Source organism: Pseudochaenichthys georgianus, chromosome 5, assembly GCF_902827115.2.
Source record: "Pseudochaenichthys georgianus chromosome 5, fPseGeo1.2, whole genome shotgun sequence".
NCBI classification, from domain to species: domain Eukaryota; kingdom Metazoa; phylum Chordata; class Actinopteri; order Perciformes; family Channichthyidae; genus Pseudochaenichthys; species Pseudochaenichthys georgianus.
The window spans coordinates 15,307,406-15,334,589 of record NC_047507.1 but is presented as its reverse complement, the minus strand read 5'-3'; the positions used below and the strand labels follow the sequence as shown (position 1 = coordinate 15,334,589).

General features: G+C 38.1%; 1 protein-coding gene across 2 annotated transcripts; it reads right to left on the bottom strand.

Moving 5' to 3' along the window:
• Positions 1-48: 48 nt before the first annotated feature.
• Positions 49-26,362, bottom strand: hrh1 (histamine receptor H1). Of its 2 annotated transcripts, none has more exons than XM_071203285.1 (2): positions 26,288-26,362; positions 49-2,626 (listed from the first exon to the last, which is right to left on the bottom strand). In XM_071203285.1, exon 2 carries the CDS (start codon positions 2,404-2,406, stop codon positions 763-765), a length of 1,644 nt encoding a protein of 547 aa, XP_071059386.1. In that variant the 5' UTR covers positions 2,407-2,626; positions 26,288-26,362; the 3' UTR covers positions 49-762. The 2 variants fall into 2 exon arrangements, with proteins under 2 accessions (XP_071059386.1, XP_033939549.1); XM_034083658.2 differs by lacking the exon at positions 26,288-26,362 and adding an exon at positions 5,196-5,284.
• Between the last annotated feature and the right edge of the window lie 822 nt (positions 26,363-27,184).

The window sequence follows — 27,184 nt, the reverse complement described above, 5'->3', positions numbered from 1 at the left end:
TTGACAAAGCACAAACAAGATAAAACAAGACCAGAAGATTTTAACAGATTATCATGAACATCGTTATTTTAATGTGTGAAAACACAATGAAATATTTTTTAGGTTTAATAAAAAAGGGTAAAATAAAGACTCAACTGAGAAGATCCCAAATCAACCTCCCTGCTAACAGCTCAACAGATGATTTGAAAGGAAATTAATGTTCCAAATCCTTTTTTAATGATGAGGAAACAGTGTAAAAACTGCTCACAAATGCATGTTTGTAAAATGTTAAATATATAATGTATAATGTTACATCTCTTATAGTGCATACAAATAAATAAAATGTTTTTCTTCAAAAATGCATTTTTATACACAGTTTTCCTCCGCTCTGGACCAGAGAGCAAATACACTAGATTCACATTCCTTGGGGTGAGAGATCAGATTATTTTGATATTTAGCGTCTCTGGTCTTAGACATGCTTTGTTATCATAAGCACAACATAGACAAAATAAATAACATTAACGTTAGACATCTCCCTGAGCTTTTGCCATAGGTTGGAATTGAAGGGGAATAAAGTTGTAAATAATAAGATTCACAACAAACAAAAATAACTGAAAAATACATTGTTTTCATCTGCATTTACAAAGCTCATGTATCCAAGGGTGATTACGACATTGAATTGATGCAACAGATGTTTTCTCTATACTGTCTATGTGTATATCAGCAGCACATTGACCCCCATGATTCTATTCTACTTCTTCATTATGTAACTATCAGTCACCATCAAATATTGAGAATACTTTTGAAGACTCGCTTGAAGTTCCCATTGCACAGTGGGTATATAAAAGGGTTGAGAGTGGAGTTGATGTAACCTAGCCATATTGTGAACATGTGAAGGTCATGGTGCACACACTCTCTGCAGAACGCCATGACCATGAAAGCTATGAAGTATGGTATCCAACACAACAAGAAAGCAGCAATTATAAAGCCCAATTGCTTGGCTGCCTTGTGCTCCTTATGGATCCTCAGGCTTTGGATACGCTGACATGATTGGTCAATAAACCTTTGCCACGTCTGTCTCAGAGTCACTGCATTTGCTGATTCCAATGTGGCATCTTCAGCCTCTTCTTTGGTCCAGGGCAGAGTGTGACTGGGGTCGTAGTTGTTGTAGAGACCGGAGGTGTATCTTTGCACATCTGAAACCTGGTTGATATCACAGACACCACTCACTGACTTTGTCACTGTCACGTGACATTCATTTAAAGACGCTTGAATTTTGTTCTCATTATTCCCCTCTGGGCAGTTAATGTCCTGTGGCACTGCAGGTTGATTCAGAGGAATCTCAGTGTCTGACTGCTTCTCCTCAGGAGACAACGAGCAACCGTTGACCTTTTTTTCCATTCTGAATCGTTTGGTTGTCATGGCTAGCAACGACGTATGCTGGCACTTGACACCAATTTTTCTGTGTGCTCTGGATAAAGACATTTTAGTTCTTTCAAGATCTTCGAGGGAATATGGCTGATCTAGAGTGTTCTGGTCCAACAAGCGTTGTTTTTTAGAGAGTTTCATTGGAACGTTACATTCCCTCTTTGGTGATTCGGGGTCATTTTTTACAGGCGTCTGGGCATTTTGTCCATTCTCATTTTCCCCAAACGAGTCAGTCGGATGAATGATTCTCTCTCTGTCTCTGAGATGTTGCCGTACTGCCAAGTAGATGTGCGTGTAAAACCACAACATCAAAATTGATGGTACGTAGAAGTTAAAGACGGCAGTTACAACCTTAAACCACGTGACAAAGCGGAAGTCAGTGTCACACTTGTTCTCCTCCTCAGGTTTAAGGTCTACATGACTGAAAGACCTCCATCCTAAAATTGGAATAATCCACATCATGGACAGCAACCACGCTCCAGAAATCATCACAGTGGCTTTGCCCCGCGTTCGATATTTCAGGTACTTAAGCGGCTGTCTTACAGAGCGGTACCGATCCAAACACAGAATAAACAAGCTGAAAATTGATGCTGTGCTAGCCACATAGTCCATAATAAGCCAAAATTGGCAGACTGCCCGCCCCAACTTCCATTCATCCTCCAACAAATACACAAGGTTTAGAGGCATGACTGTGGTCCCTACGATCAGATCTGCCACAGAAAGGCTGACAATGTAGAGGTTCCCGACAGTGTGGAGGCTCTTCTCTTTCTTCACTGCGTAGAGGACGAGCAAGTTCATCAAGATGGTGAGGAGGGAAAGAAACCCCAGGCTGACCCCCAGCAAGGCATTATGAAAGCGGCCATGGAAGGTCAGGGTGTGATTGCTCCTCAGATCCTCTGCATCGAGGAGGCCACTCCAGCTGCTGTTGCTGTTATTGACATATCTTAGTGTGTTAGGGTGGAGAGGGTCTGTGGAAGGGGACAGACCGGACTCCATCATGGTAGGTGAGACTGTCACCTATAGATCCAGTCATATCCTGTATAATCGTAGAAGAGTGTGTTTTAAACAGTCCACCAAAACATACTCATGTCTCAGTTTGGATCATTCACTGACAGCCTCACTACCAGTTCATACAGTATGTTTGGTCAAAGGAGGGATATCATCCAGTTTAAGGCGTTACTTATTGTGGTCTTGATCTGTAGTTCATTCCAAATTGCACCTGGAAAACATAAAGCAAAGAAGATTCAAATGTGTCATATATATTTGTCTTCCTACTGAAAATTAAAGTCCCTATTCACACAAAATGTAAAGGTACAGTTGCTGTTATGTTCAAAACACACATTCATTTTAGCCAGTCTCATGATGTCTGCCTCAAAAGACCGGTTTACTGTCTTAGCTTCACAGTTTGTGGGCTGGTAGGTATAACAGTGTTGGTACTGTAGGTACAGTACGCACTCCAGATACCCCTTTGTCTCACATCATATCTATTAACATCAAGTTTAAGATTGTATAAGACATGCAAATGTGAGCATGATTTTGGAATAAATAACTGTGTTTGGAGGCCAATCATACATACATCTAATATACAACTTATTAAAGTGTGATGTGCAAACTGGAAATTCCCATTGCTCACACATTTGGAAGTGTTGACATCTTGTGTCATCTTGTGTCAAGCAGGTAAAGATTTGAAATGAAAAATATGTGTGCATTAATAGATTCTGATTCTGAACATTTCAGTGAGGTAGACAGAGTAGATGTTATTTTAATAGTGGAAGAAATATTAAAGTACCAACACATTAATGTATTCAATATACTGCCTAAGTAAAAGCATTATCAGCCAAATGTATGAAACGAGACAGAGACAATCTGGGTAATTTGCGCCTATAATAACTTATCTCAAATTAATAAATGTTAAAATACAGCTTGTCACATCCTGTTAACCCCTTTGTTGGTATGTACAGTATTTATTGGCCACAATATCTCTTGCTCTTGCTCTTTCTCTTTCGCTGTCCAGCTGGCTTTCTTTAACACTCACACAAAGGGGAGGATGGCAGAGTGCATAAGCGACACAGCAGACAAACTGTCTGTTTGGAGGAAAGGAGGCAATAACCACATTTAATAACATATTTAAATCTGTAAAGCACAGCAGAAAGTCTCATTTTAGAACATATCGATAAGCTACCTTTAGCTGATCAATCATCTCAACTTTTGGGGTATTGATTTAAAAAGAGTGAAATAAGCCTGTTGCCATGGAGGCAGCTGGGTTTTTTTCTATAGACTTTTCGCTTTATGATAATCGTTGCCCTAAAATACGTCATTTGGTCTCTTAAGGACACTAACTCAAACCTAATTATGAAACATGACCAACAAAGAGAAAAAATGTCTGATTTTTGAAGACCACCACCATCCTCTCATATTGAATTCTAACAACAACAACAAACTCATGTCACGGTAGACAGAAAAAGCCATCCTGCAGAATGGATAAATAAATGAAAAATACAGATTATGGACATGTAGGTTTGGCATGTCATGAATAATCAAATGTACTGATATGTAATATCTAATCAAAATCTTGATAATTCAAGGAGGGGAACGGAGGAAGGAAACACCTTCCTTATTGATTAGAACAGAACTCCAACGAAAACTTAAAACCCCATTCTCTACTTCATCACTATTTATCCAGCGGATATGAATTTTCTTTTGTGCCTGCTTACTCACAGATGACTCATAAAAAACAGAAAGTGTTGAGTTCTTAGTCTGAAAAAACACCTCCCATCCAAGAGTTTTTTTTATCAGAGCATCCTCAAAGTGTGACTCACTCTAACTGTCATCATTGATATTAAAATGAGTAACATTTCCTTGCTCTCATCAATCCCCTGTGTTTACATCTTGTGGCTCCACGAAATTCAATAATTACATGTAACTAAGCCAGGGAGACTGATCATAATGGAGGCAGTTAACAAACTGTGGCACTATCCTGTGGATGTTGATGAATGTTGAGTAGCCTTTCAGATGTAATTAAATCAGACTGATATATTCCAACACTCAACGCTTTAGAGTGGTGATAAAGAAGTTGTTATGCCACATTTGAACCAATTACCGTGAAAGCACAACTGAAACTCCTGTACATACGGTATTATACATGTATGCATAATATTTTAAGCATATACTAGAAATGTGTGTGAAATGAATCCACCCAAGAAGTAGAAACGTTATTTATCATCTTTAGCTTGGATGAATCTCTTTGTCGTTGAATATGGATCTGAGCTGAAATGTGTGATTGTAAACCTTTTCTCTCACTGGTTTCATATCCTCTGAAATGTACACTATAACTGTCTCCGCAACACTAATATTCTAGGGAATATATTAGCCTACTCACGGAATACTGTTGCGTGTTTTCCCTGCATTCGAGCAGAACGCCTCTCCTTATCGCACCAGAATAGGACAGGCTATTTATCCAACGCTAATTGTTCAATATAATTATCTGTAATGACCCTTGCCTCCCTGATTTCATTACTAAAGAGCGGGAACACACATTCATATTTTGAAACCTGGAGCCGCTTTATCACAATGAATAATGGAATTAAACAGTGCAGGTCGGTGCGCAGGGAACCACCTGTTGAGCTGCCGAAAAACTTTTAGGCTTTCAGCTCAATCGACAAACACGTCCATATCTTGTTACAATGCTGATAATGAAATGTTTTTTTCAGTTAACTTACTATTGTGAACAATCCAAAACTGTAAGCTAATGCTTCTGGCCAGTGAAGGTAGACTATTTCTAGACTTACCAATCATGCATGAATTTCCAGGAAAGTCGGTGTTATTCCAGTTTGTATTCCGGGTGAAAATCGGAAAACGAGTGAGGCTTTCCCTCTTTCTTTTCACTCTCTCTCTCTCTCTCTCTCTCTCTCTCTCTCTCTCTCTCTCTATCCCCCCCCCCTCTCTCTCTCCCTCTCTGTCTCTCTCTCACAGACTTTGGAGTTCACATGATATCCTGGTAAACCACTGCAGCCATAAAAACGTATCACTAAAATGGTTTACCTTATGACGTTATGCTTCCTCTGTCTGTGTATGATTCACTGGACAGATACACCCAGACTGTGAGCTGCGGTTGTAACTTCCCTTGTTCATGAACCATAGTGTTATCTACATTACTTATGTGTAAGGTACAAGTCAGTGGGATGAATTGCTCACTCATTCTTCCTTACATACCTGTATCTTACTGCGTGCTCTTCATCCTTAATACAACTATAAATGCAATAGTCTTATTACAAACCTATTCAATACATATTATTAAGAAGCCTTGTAAGATTGAGCATATACATTTTTGAAATATGTATGTTTTTTAAATGTCATGCTATGAAAGTAATCATTTGATATCCTTTTTTATAACATTATGGGAATATTCATAGAGCTAAAAACAAATCCACTTTCACACTGGGTACAAAGGTCTTAGCCATTAGTGTGACCATGATTTAAGAGATGTTTGAGGGTTTGGCATACATAAAGCTTAAAAGGGGATTAAAATATATGCATTTCCATTGTTGGGGTGTAATCATTGATCAAGGCTAACATTCATTTTAGAATCTGTATTTTACGTTTGGTTTATAAAATAATGAGGAACCTCAGCACTCAGTGTGCCCAGCAGTGGCAGTTACCTTCCTGATGTTTATCCAATAATAATTGCAAAAGACACTGCTGTAAATGTCATCAAGTTTACCCAGCAAGCATAATATTAAAGCATGACGTGATTCGGGGTTGTGCATTTTGCATTTTATTTGATTGGATTCCTCACCTGAAGAGCCAAGGTCTTTATATGGCTCAGCAGTTGTCTTATTTCCTCCCAAGTCAAATGTGTCTCACCCTCTCTCCAGTATATGGGCATATTGCATTTTTATATTCATTTCAAGAACACTTTACCTGAGGAGGAAAACAAGTATCCCACTGCACTTCATGTTCAGTATATGACAAATAAAAACCTTCAAACCCAATGACGCAGAGCCACAAGTCGCCTGAGTGCAGCTGTAATCCGTCACAATTCTGTCTCAGCCTATTAGTTGGAGACCAGACTTAAAGTGCACCTATCATGCTATTTTTAGGCAATAGCATAGGTCTCAGATATATACAAATATATAAAAAACATGTCTATGAAGTGTTTTGCTCAAAATACCAAACAGATCCCTCATTCTAGCCATGCCTCATATCCCTCTCTTTCACTTCCTGTTTCAAAAGTGCTGATTTGGGGTATAAAGCTGTTAAAAACACATATTGTATAAATATATATATTTATATAAAATACATCAAAAAGTGCATTTTGCATGATTGGTCCCCTTTAATATTTTCATTATCCTGATATAACAAATGACTTCTTTGCCTGATGGTGTCAAATGTGTAAAACCCTGTGGAAGAAAAGATATAAGACTTTCAAACAAGGGGAAACAATGTTGACATTATGTGTACAATTGAGCACAGTATGTTTTTATACTGTATTTTTTTTCTTCCCCTGACTGAATTAAATGTTAAATTGTAAACTTTGATCAAATTGTGCATGCTGTTGTTTATTTAGCCAAATATTTAGCAACAGGCCGTTTTTGCTATGCATAATGTTCTTTGAGGTTCCAAATGAACTTCTGTTGTTGTGTAATGTGATTGTACAACAAAAGAATATAATGTGATTATATTATGTCACATCTGCTTGCGCTTATTGTCTGCTCAGCATTGTTTTGTTTCAATTCCTTGCATTGTACATGCCTTAATTTGCATGTCGCTTGCCTCAAACCTCTATGCTTTCTATCTCCTTCAACATGCTACTTGGCTGCACTCTGTTGTTCTAATGTTTCATGTTGTTTGCTTTATTTGTTGTTCTATTTGCAATGTACTCTGATCAGGAGGCAACATTTGCAAATGAGCCTTTTGGATATCACATGCTCATTTATGAAATAAATCAAATATACACTAGTATTTAGGACAAATTACCCTTTCAGAAGTCCTAAGTTTAATGACCATAGCTAACACCAAACATGAGCAGCTGAGAGTCGGCTTCAGACCCCTTCCAGTCACTTTTAATTGCATAAAAGTGTCTTGCAGCTGCTGTAGATGGCTGCATTGATAACTAGAACATGGAAGTGTAGCTATTATTTGACTAAACACTGCAGATAACTGGTAAAAAAGACTTGTATGTATCATTTTAATTGTCAAGGAGTCGTAACAATATTATTTACATTAATATAGGTAATCTATATTAATAGCTCGGGTCAGAAGAATTTCATTGCAATGTATACACTGTAGCTTATAAAACCTTTGAATCTTGAATCTATATGAATAGCTCCACGCACTTACACAATTATTTTTGAATGACTGTGGAGATGGATATAGTGTTGCTAACATTCCTGTTCAAACCCTACTGAAGAAAACGGAGGGAGAAGAGGTGAAAAGGAAAGGGAGGAAGGAAGGAGGAAAGAAAGAAAGGGAGGGAGGGAGGGAGTGAGTATGTAGTTAAAGGGAGAAATGGAGGATTAGATAAAAAGGAAGGAAAGTTTCAAGAAAGGGACTAGTGTCTGTGTGTTTGTGTCTTTATTGAGGAGAGGATAAGGCGAGAAGGAAACAGTTACCTAAATAGAAAAAATGTGTCACTAAAGGAACAGAAGGTGGTGACAGAAGTGTCCTTATGACTCCTGGATGCCCTTTGAGAAAACCTCCATTTTGACAAACACCATCAAGTCAAGTAGAGCTGCTCTGTGCCAAAGAGCTTGAATGGATTCATGAAAACAGGAAGCCAACCGGTGCTGACAAACTGCCTGAGGGTTTTAAGATTAAAACTTGGTTAGATTGGACAAGGACATCATCAAGGGTTAATTGAGCAGCAAGGGATTTCATATGGGTTGATCAATATGTATAATCTATAATTCATACAAAACTTGGAATAAAATGTAAAACCCTGATCCAAACTGCACACAAATGTGACTGATATGAATGTGCAGTATAGTGACAAGATGTATTCTATTCGTGCTCAAAAGCTTTGTGAGTAATTTGATTTATTTTGTGTTTATTTTGTGCTCACTTGATTGTAGTGCCTGTAGTGTGAATACACACATTGACGTGAGGATGTGTGTGAATGAGTGCGTCACAAGTCTTCCTAATTTGATTAGGGCCAATCTGTACTATTGGAGCCCATAATAGCCCGTAATTACAGAGTGTAAGAAAAAAAACAGACCAGTCACCATTGTTGTGTGGGTTAATTATATCTTTCAAATTAAGCCAGATGCTTCTAATGGAAGTAAATGACTGCCCACAGTCATCAGTGTTATTATTTTGTGCCTGATTTTCAAAAATAATTTGCCAAAACTCAATATAAATGTGCCTCTAACACCACAGCTATTGGGATTGGACCATAAACATTTTCTGTGAGCATTAACATGCTTTAAGTGTTTGTTTTTCTATGAGACAAAAAATATATTATCTAATTTCTCTTCCCCTCCTTTCCATTGCAAGGCTTGCAACATGGCAGACCGTGTTTGTGTATTGTAGGCCAACAGGGACATCTGCTGGTCAGGTTTATTTCTGCTGAGATACTCCATGAAAGAGGTCTGGCAGTGTATGTGTGCTATATGTGGGTCATTTACAAGCTAACAAAACAAATAAAAGCTCTCTTTAGTCCTTTGAATCAGCGTAACCTTCAGTAAAGCCTTCGATATCTCAAGACCAGTCATATAATCTCCAGTATTAAACGCACTGGCCAGTAGATCAGAGTCTCTTGTACATAAATGGAGGAGAAAATCTCCGGCTAATCTCCCTTCACAAGTGGGATTTACTCACTGTTAGCACTGAGAGTTGACTCAGTTACCCTTTGTCAACAAACCCCTCAAATGTCAAATGTTAACTGTGAACAGAAAAAGGAGGCTTTATAACAACTCAAGACTGCCAATCAATACATTTATTTCGTCCTCCTTTCCCAATCCTTTACTCCTCCTCATATGTTCTTCCCTCTGGCTCTCTGTTATTCTCTCTGTTCTCCTGCCAATTTTGACACCACCTTAACTTTTTCTCTGCAGCTGCTCCTTCTCGTCCAATTATGTCACTTTGTTTATGGTGTTTTTGCACATTCCTTATGAGACTCTTAATTTCTTTATTTTTTAACATTGACACAGCAAAGTGAGTTGGTAGTACAATGGATTTCAATTTTTACTATATCAGATATTTTTTGGTAATGCATTACCAGCTTGTTTTTAATGGTAGTTGCATTTTATTTCATCGGGCTACAATTATTGATCATTTTCATAATAGATTAAACTGCAGATTATTTTGTTGGTTAATTAATCATTTAGTTTTAAAACAAAGATAACTTCTTGTTACTCAGAGGCCAATGTGATATCTTTAAACTGCTTCTTCTGTCTAACCAGAAGTCCATACCTCGTATCTGTTAATACTGTAAATAAATTATCACATTAGAGCAGCTGTTCTGTTGAAAATGTTCAGCAATAAAAACGTGATTAGATTGTCTAATTGACATATCAACTGAACATTTAAACCCTAATGTTATGTACTTTAGGTTGGTGGAATCTATGAAAAAATCATTAGATTAGATTATTAGTAATAATTATAGTGGAAGTGGAGCATTTCCCTCTGACCTATACTGGACAAGTATATTCATTTATGAAAATGCTCAAGTACATCAATTTTGTGTTTAAATTCTGTACTTGAGTTAATGCACTTGATGGTAAGCTTGCTTTTCAGCCAGAGGAATTCAAAAAAGCATCCGTCCTTCTTAAGTGTCCTTGAGCAACACACTTAATCCTCACCAGCTCCAGTTTTGGATTTTTAACAGCGGCTGTATCTGTGCAGCATAAACCAAATCTCTTTCAAAAGAGAACTGCGTTAACATGTAATTTCAGGGCTTAGTCATGTTGTTTTGATGATGTATTTACTCGCAGATTAAAAAACAGAACATAAAAGGGAATGTTTTGTGAGGCAGACATCATTTTTTCATTGTTATTTTATCATTAATTAGAATGTGCATGATGAAGGCACCAATTTCTACAATGAGTAACAAATGAGAATAAAACATTATGTGACACATTGCATCCAGTGCCTTCCAGTTGACTTAATTTCAACATCTTGTCTGCACGTCAGCATTTTCAAGCCTTGCTGGATCTGATAAGTGCTTTTGTCAGGCTGCATATCGGGGCCCTCTTCAGCAGCAGTCTTTTTACCGTCGTTGAGGACGAAGAGACTGGCATTAACTAGGATGACAGAGACCCACTTCATACGCCCTCTACATCATCATCACTTTCCTTTTTATAAACCTCTCATCAGCCTCCCTCTCTCTCTCTCTCTCTCTCTCTCTCTCTCTCTCTCTCTCTCTCTCTCTCTCTCTCTCTCTCTCTCTCTCTCTCTTTCCACTCCTTCTTCCTCTTGATCACCCCGTCTCTCGCTCAAATCCCTCTTCGCTCCCCTCTTCCACTTAATTTTCTCCAATTTACTCCGCTTCCCCCACCTCCATTCCTCTCGCTGCCTTGCTCCATCCCTCAGTCTCTTGGGCATTTTGCAGTCACATAGTCAGGCATGTGAGGTGAAGGATTGATGTAACCTGCTCTCTTCATACAGTGTCTTTCTGTCTGTCTGTCTGTCTGTCTGTCTGTCTGTCTGTCTGTCTGTCCCTCTACATAAGTGATCATTTGCCCATAATGTTGGTGCTACACGAGTCTTACTGACGGAGAATCCTATTGTAATTGCATGTGCAAAGCTGGATATACTATTAACTGGTTATGTTGTTTTCCTGTCCGTCAAAGTAATAAGGGATTTTTGTTTGTTAATGAATGATATAGCGTTGTGATTTTTTAAAGAATTATAGACACATGCAGTCTCATTTCCTCATATCCCGCTGTAAGTTATTATGCTGAACACCGATTAGTTGAAAATTAATCCTTACAGTTCAATCATTTCTCAATATTGGGAGAAAAAAACAAAACAAATAAAAAGCTTTATCATTATTTATTATTATTATCATTATTTATAATTTATATTCCTCCAGTTATTCCTCAGAAAAACTTGGTCTGAATAACAATTGGCTGACTGGGGTCTTAAGGTATTTCAGCACATGAGCTCTCTAATAAGGAATCATTTATATTTAATATAGTGTACATTTGATATTCAGAATTGAGCGTGAACATTTTTAATTGTCAGTAAGTCCAAGGATTGGCATTTACCTTTCATATTCTTTTCCATAAGCACATTTTATTTAGCTGTTTTTTCTTTAAGACTTTTAAAAAAATTCTAAATTACTACACCTACTAAGATACGACAAACCAAAATAGTGTTTCAGCTTCAGTGACATAAGACTCCTTAATTCACATCACTTTACAGCAAGGAAACACATTTGCATTTCATTTTTGACAATTTTTTATTATAATATTTTGATATTCTGACACAAATGAACATTTATTTGTATCTATTATTCATTAAAATTCAAAATGACATACAATGTTTTTCACTGAAATGTTAATTTTACGTACTATGTCCTCTCTACTCGTATGCAAAGATTAATCTATTGGCTGAGATACAACTCCAAAATGCTAATTTCTACTGAGCATCTGACTCAGTTCTTGACCAAAACAGACAAGACAGACACTGTGCATAATGTGTGCGTGTGTGTGTGTGTGTGTGTGTGTGTGTGTGTGTGTGTGTGTGTGTGTGTGTGTGTGTGTGTGTGTGTGTGTGTGTGTGTGTGTGTGTGTGTGTGTGTGTGTGTGTGTGTGTGTGTGTGTGTGTGCGTGCGTGTGTGTGTGTGTGTGTGTGTGTGTGTGTGTGTGTGTGTGTGTGTGTCTTGGGGGGGAGGATGCCTGGGTGGTGGATTGACTTGAACCCAGGGGCAGTCCTGGAATAGACAGAGTCACTCATCTGTTTCTAATGAAGAATAATGCTCTGCACTGGACACAGACAAAGCCCCCACACACACTCACAGACACACACACACACACACACACACACACACACACACACACACACACACACACACACACACACACACACACACACACACACACACACACACACACACACACACACACACACACACACGTGACAAACATGCATACAAAGCGGCGCACACACAGTCATGCGCTGCACACATGCACCTTTAACGCATGCCTAAGACCCCACAGGCCCCATTAACAGTTTCTGGGCTTTAATGGCTCTCACACAATCTTCCAGAGCCAAACACATTCAAAGATAACACGAGGTATGTGCACAAACACAACTATCGGGAGAGTAGCCTCATTGTTTCACGTTTGGAAATGATTTCTGTATGGAAAGCGATTTAATTTAACCTTTGCCCCAAAGATTAATTGAAAGATATATACAATTAAATAGATATTGTTGTGGCTATATGTTTAAACATTTGTTTCCTAAATGACAACTCTCATTTCTTTGAATACGCTAGGTTGAACATCATACTCCAGAGAGGTCGCTGTGGAATTATAAACATACTTTCAATGTCCTTCAGAGACTTCGGGGAGCTTTATTTTTATTTTTATTTGACAGGACAGCTGTGTTTGTCCCAAGGAATGTTACAGATTCTGCGCCCCAGGTTGGATGAAACAAAATAGTGTGTTTTATTTGAATAGTTAGTTTAGGGAGAGTGAGATAAATAATAACAACAAACAAACAAAAAAATAGGTGGGAAGGATAGGATAGGAGTGTGCGTGTGTGTATTTTGTGGGGGTGCTTAGTGTGGGTGTGTTTGTATATGTCAGATTAAATATTTGTAGGGATCACAGAACATGATGATGGCAGATGTGTGTGTGTCAATGATGTTGTGCATGGTTAAAAGGCAGAAATAGGCTTTGAGTGAAATTGGTGCAGAAATTTGAGTTAGTCTTCAGAGTCAGATGTGGAAATGATTCTTTAGATATTTGAAAAATATTTCTTGGGTCTTATAATAGTAAACAGGTCCAACCATAATGGAGGAAGATCTGAGATAAATTATTGTATGTTGATTATGGTCAGGAAAGTTTGAGATGTGTATTACTTTTACTGATTCATGATAAAACATTGGGTAGCTTTACTGTTCCTAAATATTGTAGACAAAAGGTTAAATTTCAGTGCGACAAAGAATGTTTTGCTTATCAAACAGTTATAAAAAAATATGTAGTCTATATGTCCACATCAAAGCAGGAAGACTTCTTTATTTGGTTTGATTTGGCGTTGCTGATGGCACTCGCCTGCCTGACTTGCGTTCGTTGTCACGCAATCGCTGGCAGGACGAAATGTGTTTTGAAGCAGAGGGTCTGCAGTTCTGAGCTCAGCAGTGCGCTGCATATCAATCATTACTGATAAAGTCATGTATGATGAGTCTCTCGGGGGAGAAGCATGATGACACTGGGATACAGTGGAAATGACACTGGGAGATAGCACAGTTAATGATGTTCAGCTGGCACCGATTTGCTACAGCATGAAAACCCTTTCAGATATAACAAATGATTATATTTGAAAATCACAAAATTCATTTGTAAATTCATTTTGTAAAATATACTGCACTGTGTCATCAAATCGAAGCAGTGATTTTGAAGAATGATTATGCATTTCTCAAGGGAAATTGTGTTTCCTTTCATCTAGAGCAAAATACATAATAGTAGAGTGAAAACACACACATTACCTGTAAGTTATGCATTGAGGTTTGCCATCTACACAGAGAATAAATTAGGATTTGGCCAAATATGTTTTTAGGTGGACATTGAATGTCCCAGATCACTGATGAATGTAATCTTTGAATTGTGGGACACAGGGATATTAAAATAGCTCTTCTATTCTTGTGAATGACACATTATAAATGTCTTGTAAACATTGGAATTCATCAGCGGCACTTTTGTTAGCATATTGTTATTAAGTTTACACATTTGTTGATAACCTCCTAAACCTGATACATTTTTAAATAGTTAAACATTATTAGGGATAAATCCTGTCAGAGGAATCAAGGCAGAGTAGCATCAGCACATAGTTCCCTCTGGCAGCTGCGTGGTTACACTGCAGAGTTATTACAGTGTGTCACTCCTTATTTCATTAAGTGATGAAGGTAATGAAGAGGGTCAGGCATGGCAGGACTTAGCAGAAGGTTTATTGTCAGACATTAAAAACTCTGACCGGTATAAAACAAGCTTATGTCATTCCAACTAAGGCACATAAGCTAACTCTTAAAGTAATGTCTAATGCACTTGACTTGTGCAAAGAGAACAGGAAGCGAACAAGAAGGGGCTTATACGTATGATCCTTTCTGATTTAGCTTTTTCTGTTTCTTTTACATTTCATTTCACATCAAAATTACTCTCCCTCACTCTCTTTTTTATTGTTATGCTAGCAGTGGCTATTGTAGCCTTGAGCTTCTGACCTTAAGTACAGAATTGTGCTGGGTTTGGTAAACTCACTTATTTTTAACTCCACATCCCAAGGTATTTCTTTTTAAACTCATTGCCTTCAGTCCAAACCGACTGTGACTCATGTATCGTCACTCAGGGCAAATTAAGAAACAAAATGCTTCATAGGCATACGTACCGTTTCGTTTTTTTGTTGCAACAATACATGCAACATTACTACGCTATTTCCCTTGTGACAGGGATGCTTTCTCTCTTACACCCTTTCTCAGGAGGTCATACAAATAGAGAATCAGTTCGTTTTGCAGCCAACAACCTTCAGTGCACATACGGCATGTTTTTCCAGCTACACGTATTTGTAGAGCTAAAGCGTCCTGGGGCTAAGGGACATTATACAAGAGAGAGAGAGAGAGAGAGAGAGAGAGAGAGAGAGAGAGAGAGAGAGAGAAAAAGAGAGAGAGAGAGAGAGAGAGAGAGAGAGAGAGAGAGAGAGAGAGAGAGGCAGATGTTATCTGTGCAATTTCAAGGCCTGTCCATCATGTGGCAGTGTGCAGCTTCTTAGGAGCTGCTGTCACAATGGAGCAGAGCCAGTCAAAGTCAGCATAATCCTCTCTCTCTCTCTCTCTCTCTCTCTCTCTCTCTCTCTCTCTCTCACACACACACACACACACACACACACACTTGCAGATATGTCTGGCCGTTATCTCTGTGTGCAGCTTGAAGCTTACAGCGTGCCTCCCCCCCTTCGTTCTCCTGCTCCTCTCTCTTTGATGCCTCTCTGGAAACATAGGACCTGCTAATGGAGACAAGGAAAAGGCTTCTTACTACATTGCCTTCTTGTCATTCATGCCAATTCATTACAGTAATGTTTAAAAAGGAAGGGCCAAAGGAAGGAAAAAACAATACTGGTTTGCTGTGTCTGTTTTTCTTCTGTTTCAGAAGAGCAGTGTGACACATTTTTCAATATTACGGTTGATTGAAACAAATTACATTGAGGTTAGAAGACTTGCAGAAAAGGACCATCTTTGTCTGCATATATGCTAAGGAGAAACGATTATTGTTGCTGCGTTTATTGTGAAAGACAGTCGCTTTCTTCTGTCTATTTCTTTGTCATTTCCTTACGCTCTCTTTTTCTGTTCTACTTTTATTTTCGTATGAGACAGTTGACTATAATTAATATGAAATGTGAAATTACTTTGCAAGTACATCTGAGGTTGTTCAATTTGAATTATAATGACAGAAGTTGTGTGTGTACCAAATAACCAACACACTCTCACTCCCTAAGCGTCCAATAGCGACGTTTGGTCAGTGTCCGTGGCGTCCAATTGTGACGCTCCTAGGCTCCTTCAGCGTCATAAAGGGACGCAAATAGCTTTCAACTGATTGCAATGTATTCCCATCTGCGTCGGGATTTGACGCTCATGGAAGCACGGCATTCGTTTATGCCGGCTGCCCTTAAAGGCAATGTGAGCATCCATTCCCATTGGATAACGGAGAATTTTACACCCGGAAGTAAGTACTCCTCTTACTGTCGATTGATTTTACAGTGATATCTGCACTACTCATCGACTAAAAAACACCAGATTATCCTTGTTAATTACACAACATTGATTGGTTTAAATTGTGTGCAATGCTTTTGTATTTTTCCCCTTCGATTCGGAGAAACAAATATGTTTTCTGAGTAAAGGATGGCAGAAGACACTACACTACCCAGAATCCCCAGCTATCGTTTGGCCTACACCATGTGCTCTGTTTGACAAACCCCGTTTTTTTCACCATTCATTCCGATGGCTGGCGTCTATGTCACGTGATCTTCAAATGTCTCCCTGCAGAAAAAGAAAACATGGCCGAACTTCGTTTTATTCTAGGTGTAAAATGCCTATTTTAAAGTTAGTTTGGCCATTAAAATGCGTTTTGATGTCATTTGATGCGAGAAATATGAGTTGTTATTTCAGATTATGTGTGCAGTGGATGTAAATGATCTTTAGTTTGCTAGTTATTACGAAGATTACTTCAGGAAATCGCGACGTTTTCATTGTTACCAAGGTGGTTGCTAGGGACGCTGCTATCGATATTATTTCTGTTATGTTGTGTAACTGTTTAATGGTGTTATCTTTATTGCTACCCCCTTCCCCGTCAATGTATAGTGTTGGTCCACAGCCTAAACATATTAGTTTAACAAAATCCGCATCTAAAGATAGCCTACGTTATTTTCCCAACCTGATGTGACTCCACCACGACTCCTTAACACCACAATGCGTGGTGGAGTCACGAACTTTGTTACATTTGCGTGTCGGCACCACGCAAACAACCCCAATGTAAAGTGAATGAGGCTCCTTTGTCGTGGTGCACACACGCATTTCTACAACGTGCATTGTGTGTAATGCAACTGTTATTTTTATTAAATTAGTTAGTTTTTAAGGAAGGCCAGAGCTTCAGCTGTGTCAAATAGATTGTTCCCTTCAGTTAACGTTATTTAAAAGATAATGATCATGTCCCCTGTATTGTATTACGAGCGTCCATTCCCATTGGATAACGGAGAATTTTACACCCGGAAGTAAGTAGCCTATTCTCCTTACTGTCGATTGATTTTACAGTGATATCTGCACTACTCATCGACTAAAAAACACCAAATTGTCCTTGTTAATTACACAACATTGATTGGTTTGAATTGTGTACAATGCTTTTGTATTTTCCCCCTTCGATTCGGAGAAACAAATATATTTTCGGAGTTTTTGGACGGCAGAAGACACTACACTACCCAGAATCCTCAGCTATCGTTTGGGACTACACCATGTGCTTAGCTTGACAAACCCCGTGATCAGTCCTCAACCTCTGTGATTGGATGCGCGACGTTTACACAGAGCGTCCAAAAGGACTTTGAAATGGAATGAAACCCATCTACGGCACACTATTCAAAACAGGAATCGAACGTGTCCTACCCCCCTCCCCCCCTTAGGTCACAGGCTCATCCAACAGTGCTACGCAATAAAACAGATGCACAGAAAAAATAGTGAAATAGTGCAATAAGAGTCTATATACAAGTGATTGGAATATGATATATTAGATAAATAATTTCTAAGTAGCAGCCAGATGAATGTTATTTCTAAGTTCAGGTGTTTAATAATCGTATAGCCTGTGGGATGAAGCTGTCTCTGTGTCTGGTGGTTTTAGTCCGGATGCTGCGGTACCGCCTGCCAGACTGCAGCAGACAGAACCGTTTGTGGCTGGGGTGATGGTGGTCTTTTATAATCCTGAGGGCTTTCTTTAAGGTTAACCAGGTATTTTTAATCCATTACATTTATTTTAGTTACTTTACAGATTTGGATTAATGATGTGAAATATAAACAACCCTTAAATCAGACTTTAGTTACACCTGAATGAAATTCAGTGAAGGTGATTGTCAAGTGCCAACAATCAGGCGAGATATTTGATAGTTGGTGCTTGAGAAGACTACATATTTATCTGCAGATCCGTTTAAAGCATATTCATTACTCGTTATTCTCTAATAGTTCATTAAAGACTGTATATAATTGCTATTTTGCACATCCCTTTCAAGATTTCAAGATTTTCTAAGGTTTATTGACATATCATATACACAACAGTGTAGTTATGCAATGAATGAACAACTTGGGTCACAGGTTCATCAACAGTGCATTACAAGACATCTATCAATGTGTGTATACTTCCACCATTACACTGTCGTATTCTGCACATTTCTTTAAATAAAGCCTTATTAGTTAGCACATCCTCCTATCAGGCACTAAACTGTTTTACTCTAGATATCATTTGAGTATCTTCTTGATATTTTCTATTCTATATTTATATAATTGACCTTCTACTTTCCCACTATTTTGTATGTACTCTTAATATTTGAATGTTTTCATAAAATATAACACATTCAAAAGTGCGTTACAAAAATGAAAGACATTAAGAAAAAGGCATTTTAAACAGTCATTAAAAAGCAACACAATCTTCCTGCATTGCAATTACTCTAAACGTGCAATAACGTGCTTTAACCAGTAGGTGGTTTGGGTTAAAAGGCTGTCAAGTTTACAGTGTTAACAAAATAAAATATACTGCTGTTTCCGGTTTAGTTTACGACGAATATTATTTTGTTATTGTTTTGATATTTGTAACACAAAAGCGATGGAAAAACCCATAGCAACCAAAAAAAGATGGTCTTAACATGACCCAGTCGTCTAGTAGTTAATAAAAAACAATAATATCAAAACAAAATATTACTACTAACTTTATTGTGAAATTAAAACAGAACGGTAAAAGAATAGTTTCCGGTGTATTCTGATGCCCGATCTCTGTAGATAAATAAAGAACTAAGACAGATGTGTAATATTTAATGCAGCCAAACCATTTATTACAATGCATTCATGTGATGACTATCAAAGAGTAAAGCAAGCACTGCTGAATAAAGTATGATTTTCTCTTTTACGAAACGTTTTTTTTCATATGGAATGCAGTTGGAGGTCAACCAATCAAAGAACTTGAGGACTGATCACGGGGTTCATGGTGTAGTCCCAAACGATAGCTGAGGATTCTGGGTAGTGTAGTGTCTTCTGCCGTCCAAAAACTCCGAAAAAATATTTGTTTCTCCGAATCGAAGGGGGAAAATACAAAAGCATTGCACACAATTCAAACCAATCAATGTTGTGTAATTAACAAGGACAATTTGGTGTTTTTTAGTCGATGAGTAGTGCAGATATCACTGTAAAATCAATCGACAGTAAGGAGAATAGGCTACTTACTTCCGGGTGTAAAATTCTCCGTTATCCAATGGGAATGGACGCTCGTAATACAAGACATGATCATTATCTTTTAAATAACGTTAACTAAAGGGAACAATCTATTTGACACAGCTGAAGCTCTGGCCTTCCTTAAAAACAAACTAATTTAATAAAATTAACAGTTGCATTACACACAATGCACGTTGTAGAAATGCGTGTGTGCACCACGACAAAGGAGCCTCATTCACTTTACATTGGGGTTGTTTGCGTGGTGCCGACACGCAAATGTAACAAAGTTCGTGACTGTGGTGTTAAGGAGTCGTGGTGGAGTCACGCATTCTGGTGAGATCAGGTTGTATTTTCCCCTGTGCAATTCCAGTCTCACATCTCACAGCACATCGTCATTAACAAATACCGGAAACAGACCGAAATAATAATAATACCTTATTCCGAGTGTGCTTGCTTTTCTATTTGAAAGTCATCACATAACGGCATTGTAATACACGGTTCGGCTGCATTACATATTACATATCTGCCGTAGTTCTGTATTTATAGAGCCCTGATGAGAAGACAAACATGAGGAACTGAAAACGTGACGTGGATCATAAATATATCAGCCATTAAACAACATCTTACATTTCTTTTCACACAATGCGTCTCCTTGCAGTATCAACACTAATTCGCCTCACTTTTATATTTGATCCAATTGGTAGATAGGCTGTATTTACACCATAAAGGTGCACAGCTGATATAAAGGGACACCTGGTGGTTAAAGCATGTTATTGAATTTCAATATTTTTATTATTAGATATTAATACGATCCCTATAAAGTATATTCATTACTCGTTATTCTCTACTAATTGTTAATTAAAGACTGTATGTAATGACTATTTTGCACATCTCTTTCAAGATTTCAAGATTTTCTAAGGTTTATTGACATATCATATAGGCCTACACAACTGTGGTGTAGTTCTGCACTGAATGAAAAACTTGGGTTGCAGGTTCCTCAATAGTGCATTACAAGACATCTATCAATATTTGTGCATACCTCCAGCAATGTTAACTATGTTGAAGCACTTATTTTAACTGATATTATACATAATGTATTACTCTTATAGATGTATGTAGATATTTCATCTCCGGCCTTGTCAGGTATTGAACAATCAATAAATAAAGAACACAGAATTGTTGAATATAAAACACAGAATTTATGTGATTATACTAAATGATTTTCAAATAAACACAACTGCATATTTAACTGCTACACATGCTGATGTAACGCAAATGTTCCAACTTGGGATCAATAAAGTATATCTTATCTTAAGCTGATCGATGGCTACTGCCATATTTGCACAATGTGCCTCTGAACCTTGACAAGTGCATGTTTCAGGCTTATCAATTAATGTAATGTAATGTTATCACAGGGGTCACACACATAAGACCAGCTGTTAAATAAAGCTCTTCTGACCTTAGCTGGCATGTGTGTATATATATTAATGCTGCCCATTATGGACACAAGCAATTTTCACCCATTTATTAATTATATGTTTTAAATGTGAGTGTTTCCTGTCCCCTAAACCTCCAGGGATGTACACAGTTTAATACTGGCAACTTCTTATTATGGGAAATACGAAAACGTCTTTTAAAACTACAACTCCCAGTAGAGACGTGCCATAGAGAACATGTTGCGAAACAGAATAGCCAGCATGTGTAGTTCTGGGGACGGGGTGGGGGAGGGGGGACGCGGTGGACCCGTTCAAATCCAGTTTTGGACAGTCTGCCGTGGTTCCATCCCATTTCAAGTGCTGTTCGAGAATCGGCTTAACCCTCGGAGCACACTCTCCAATCACAGAGCTTGAGGACTATCACGGGGTTTGTCAAGAGCACATGGTGTAGTCCAAACGATAGCTGGGGATTCTGGGTAGTGTAGTGTATTCTGCCATCCTTTACTCCTGGGAATGGATGCTCACATTACCTTTAAGGGCAGCCGACATAAACGAATGCCGTGCTTCCATGAGCGTCAAATCCCGACGCAGATGGGAATACATTGCAATCAGTTGAAAGCTATTTGCGTCTCTTTATGACGCTGAAGGAGCCTAGGAGCGTCACAATTGGACGCCACGGACACTGACCAAACGTCGCTATTGGACGCTTAGGGAGTGAGAGTGTGTTGAAATAACACAATCAAAAGATATATTTTTTCTTTCCAAGACTTCTGATATGATTGAAACTTTCTGAACAGCTGCTGATTGGACCTAATGGTGAGATTGTGTTATCAACATGTCATTGTGTTGTCTATTGTCTAGTTCATATGTCTCTGAAAAAAATTATTCCATTTAAATGATATTCAACATATGCTCAAACGACAATCCACCTTCTTTTACGTACACATTTAGAGACTAGCACGTATCACATAAACCCGCCCCAGTCTGTCACAAACACACACAAATCCTTCACACAAACACACTCGCTCTCTTCCTGTCACACACTCAGAGTCAGTGATCCTTACTGTGCAATCAAATTAATCTCTCTTCTACAGATTGACAGTTTGATTTATAGTGTTTTGTTTTGTGGCATTTTGAAGAATAATAGGAAACACTCAGTTATTACCTTATATGGCTTTGTTCCACACCAACAATGGCGCCATCATATTGAAACCGCATGCCTGTGTGATTTAAAACAGCGCTCAGCATATTTTATATCAACAGTGTATAGCGAGAATGACTGCTTTTAAGATCCTCCAAATGTACTTTTGGCCTTTGTGTTAACAAGGTATAAAACAAATATCAAGATTGAATAGAAAAAGAGAAAATATAACATTTAGCTGAGATGCAATGTGTTTGTTTTTTAAGCACAAGATTAAACCAACCCGGTGTCACGGCAAGACGTGAACATGCTGGGAGACGTGAAGATGTCACGATTTCGTCCCTTCAAACGTGACAGTTACACGGTATTGTTAACCCATGTTAACCAGTGGAGAAATAACCGGAAATACCAACCAAATGCTACTCCGACGTAATGATTTATTTTGTAATAGTCACACTCGATTACGCCGATTTTCTTGTTGCCCCAGCTGGTCGACACCTCTTTTAGCAGAAACAAAGGCTACATTAATGTATTAAATCGATGTTAATCCGTGTGTGTGACTGTGAATGTGGAATTAACGGACGTGACGTTGTGCGATTGAGTTGCCAGGCAACAGCTTCAGTTCATGTTAATTTACAAACTCTTCAACTACAACCGTAGTTATATTTAAAAACATGTTAGAAGGCCTCACGAAATACTTTAATGCAAATTAAAATGTAAATGTGAAGGAATGTGTGTATAACAAAATACATCGGTCATAAACGAAACCGGAAACAGACATAGGCAAGATCCTCAGCTCGATGATTGGATGGTTTAGCCGCAATGCATGCTGGGATTTGGTGTTTATGTGATGTGAAATCTGAAAACGTTTTTTAAAAATACAATAATACTTTATTCCGAGTGTGCTTGCTTTTCTCTTTGAAAGTCATCACATAACGCCATTGTAATACACGGTTCGGTTGCATTAAATATTACATATCTGCCGTAATTCTCTATTTATAGAGCCCTGTTGAGAAGACTTCTAGACAAACAGGAGAACTGCCGCCAAAACTGAAGATGTGACGTGGATCATAAATATATAAGCAATTAAACAACATCTTACATTTCTTTTCACACAATACGTCTCCTTGCAGTATCAACACTAATTTGGCTGACTTTTAAATGTGATCCAATTGGTGGATAGGCTGTATTTACACCAAAACGGTGCACAGCTGATATAAAGGGACACCTGGTGGTTGAAGCACGTTATTGAATTTTATTATTTGTATTATTAGATATTAATAGGATCCCTATAAAGTATATTCATTACTCGTTATTCTCTACAAATAGTTAATTAAAGACTGTATATAATGACTATTTTGCACATCCCTTTCAAGATTTCATGATTTTCTAAGGTTTATTGACATATCATATAGGCCTACACAACTATGGTGTAGTTCTGCATTGAATGAAAAACTTGGGTCGCAGGTTCCTCAATAGTGCATTACAAGACATCTATCAATATTTGTGCATACCTCCAGCAATGTTAACTATGTTAACTGATATTATACATAATGTATTATACTCTTATAAGATGTATGTAGATATTTCATCTCCGGCCTTGTCAGGTATTGAACAATCAATAAATAAAGAACACAGAATTGTTAAATATAAAACACAGAATTTGTGTGATTATACTAAATGATTTACAAATAAACACCACTGCATACAACTGTTACACATGCTGATATAATGCAAATGTTCCAACTTGGGATCAATAAAGTATATCTTATCTTAAGCTGATCGATTGCTACTGCCATATTTGCAAAATGTGCCTCTGAACCTTGACAAGTGCATGTTTCAGGCTTATCAATTAATGTAATGTAATGTAATGTTATCAATTAACAACAGGGGTCGCAAACATAAGACCAGCTGTTAAATAAAGCTCTTCTGACCTTAGCTGGCATGTGGGTATATATCTGGTATATATATTAATGCTGCCCATTATGGGCACAAGCAATTTTCACCCATTTATTAATTATATGTTTTAAATTTGAGTGTTTCCTGTCCCCTAAACCTCCAGGGATGTACACAGTTTAATACTGGCAACTTCTTATTATGGGAAATACGAAAACGTCTTTTAAAACTACAACTCCCAGTAGAGACGTGCCATAGAGAACATGTTGCGAAACAGAATAGCCAGCATGTGTAGTTCTGGGGACGGGGTGGGGGAGGGGGGGACGCGGTGGACCCGTTCAAATCCAGTTTTGGACAGTCTGCCGTGGTTCCATCCCATTTCAAGTGCTGTTCGAGAATCGGCTAACCCTCGGAGCACACTCTCCAATCACAGAGCTTGAGGACTATCACAGGGTTTGTCAAACAGAGCACATGGTGTAGTCCAAACGATAGCTGGGGATTCTGGGTAGTGTAGTGTCTTCTGCCATGCTTTACTCAGAAAAAATATTTGTTTCTCCGAATCGAAGGGGAAAAATACAAAAGCATTGCACACAATTTAAACCAATCAATGTTGTGTAATTAACAAGGATAATCTGGTGTGTTTTAGTCGACGAGTAGGGCAGATATCACTGTAAAATCAATCGACAGTAAGAGGAATACTTACTTCGGGTGTACAATTCTCCGTTATCCAATGAGAATGGACGCTCACATTGCCTTTAAGGGCAGCCGACACAAACGAATGCAACCTGATCTCACCAGAATGTGTGACTCCACCACGACTCCTTAACACCGCATTGCGTGGTGGAGTCACGAACTTTGTTACAATTACGTGTCGGCACCACGCAAACAACCCCAATGTAAAGTGAATGAGGCTCTTTTGTCGTGGTGCAAACACGCATTTCTACAACGTCCTGCAGTGAGCTTTTATTCTATAAAACGTTTTTAAAATCTACTTTATAGCTTGTAGTAACTCAGGGGAGGCTTCTTTTATTTTATTTGTATTCATAATAATTTTTATTTTTCGTCAGAATGTATGTGCATTAGTTACGAATTTTTGGTCTCAAAAAACAGTGCATTGTGTGTAATACAACTGTGATTTGTATTAAATTAGTTAGTTTTTAAGGAAGGCCAGAGCTTCAGCTGTGTCAAATAGATTGTTCCCTTTAGTTAACGTTTTTTAAAAGAACATTATATTCCGATTTGATAATGTCCCCTTTATTGTATTACGGAGAGCAATGTGAGCGTCCATTCCCATTGGATAACGCAGGATTTTACACCCGGAAGTAAGTATACTCTTTACTGTCGATTGATTTTACAGTGATATCTGCACGACTCATCAACTCAAAAACACCAGATTATCCTTGTTGATTACACAACATTGATTGGTTTGAATTGTGTACAATGCTTTTGTAATTTCCCCCTTCGATTCGGAGAAACAAATATTTGTTCAGTTTAGGATGGCCGAAGACACTACACTACCCAGAATCCTCAGCTATTGTCTGCGTTGCCTCAAGCTCTGTGATTGGTTGACTGCATTCCATATGAAAAAAACGTTTCGTAAAAGATAAATCATACTTCATTCAGCAGTGCTTGCTTTACTCTTTGAAAGTCATCACATGAATGCATTGTAATAAATGGTTTGGCTGCATTAAATATTACACATCTGTCGTAGTTCTGTATTTGTATTTATCTACAGAGATCTGGCTCAGAATAGACCGGAAACTATTCTTTTACCGTTCTGTTTTAATTTCACAATAAAGTTAGTAGTAATAATTTGTTTTGATATTATTGTTTTTTATTAACTACTCATGTTAAGACCATCTTTTCTGTGTTGCTGTGGGGTTATCCATCGCTTTTGTGTTACAAATATCAAAACAATAACTAAATATATCCGTCGTAAACTAAACCAGAAACACTGTAAACTTGACAGATTTTTAACCCAAACCAGTATTGCCCTCTAGAGAAGAACAACATCTAGTTAGATTCAGTCTTGATATATATATGAACACTTAGGTGGGGTCGGTAAGTTTGAGAAACCGGCTCGAGATACACGTTTTGTTATATTTCATGGAGTGCTCTTAACATCCTGATAGCAATGAATATCTGAAGTGCTTTGACAAAATATCCATTACAAAATGTCATCTGTGGAAGCCGTAGTACTGTAAAAAGCACGACCAATCATCTGAGCCGGCCCGGCTAAAGTAACTGGATGGCCTACCTGCCTGTCAGCCTTCCATCTGTGCACAAACTTACCTCGTGCCCTCATTGGTCATGTGCGCGTTCGTGTGTGTTGGAGGAGGGGCTCTGTGAGGAAGTGGCAGATTTTTTCCGGCTGTGTATTTTCAAATTCTAGCGCATTCTAGCTGGTTTCTCCAAAATTACCTACCCCACCTTTAACAGCTATTAGATCTGGTTAAAAAAAAAAAAAAGATTCGTTAAATATAGAAATAGTTTCCAGAAGAGTCTCAGTGTGATGTGCAGTTTTAGTCACTAGGGGCAACAAAATAACCTTAATTTAAAAAAAAATAAAACAATTCCTTCGCTTCTATCACCCCTAAATAACAGGAACATTTCAGGATATATATTTAAACAGTTAACATGTATTAGATCTGTTTAAACATTAACCTGTTCAGCAACATTTTCACAAAACTGTGTCTCAGGGCTTCTTAACATTTGACAACCTATTAATGTGTCATACCCACTTAACGGGAAGAAACTCAGCTAACTGACGATATGAACCATTTATACCGAAACAAAACACAACTCAAACACCAAGCGTATGAATTAGCACTAAGCAAAAGAGTGCTAACGCACTTAACTCACGGTAGAAATATGTTATACTTCATCGAATCTGCACAAACATATCATAAACTGAGATTCCACAGATTCCAATGGTATAGGTATCATCACTGTGTATGAGAGCTTCCGGTTTTGGACATGCTGGCTGCGCATCACTCTCATTCACCAATGGTAATGTTTAGATGGATTTAGGAACTTCCTCTCGATTCTATTGGCTCTAACGGTTCAAAAGAGGTGTCAATCACCAACATCGACCAATGGGTTCCATATGGCAAATACACCCAAATGACCCCATAGGTGGGTTTTCTTTTTCTAAATCTCTCTAAAAAGGTCAAATTTCACTTGTTTTGC

Bases quoted from the DNA above. Each gene is read 5' to 3' on its own strand.
- hrh1 (XM_071203285.1), bottom strand. From the start codon at position 2,406: ATGATGGAGTCCGGTCTGTCCCCTTCCACAGACCCTCTCCACCCTAAC.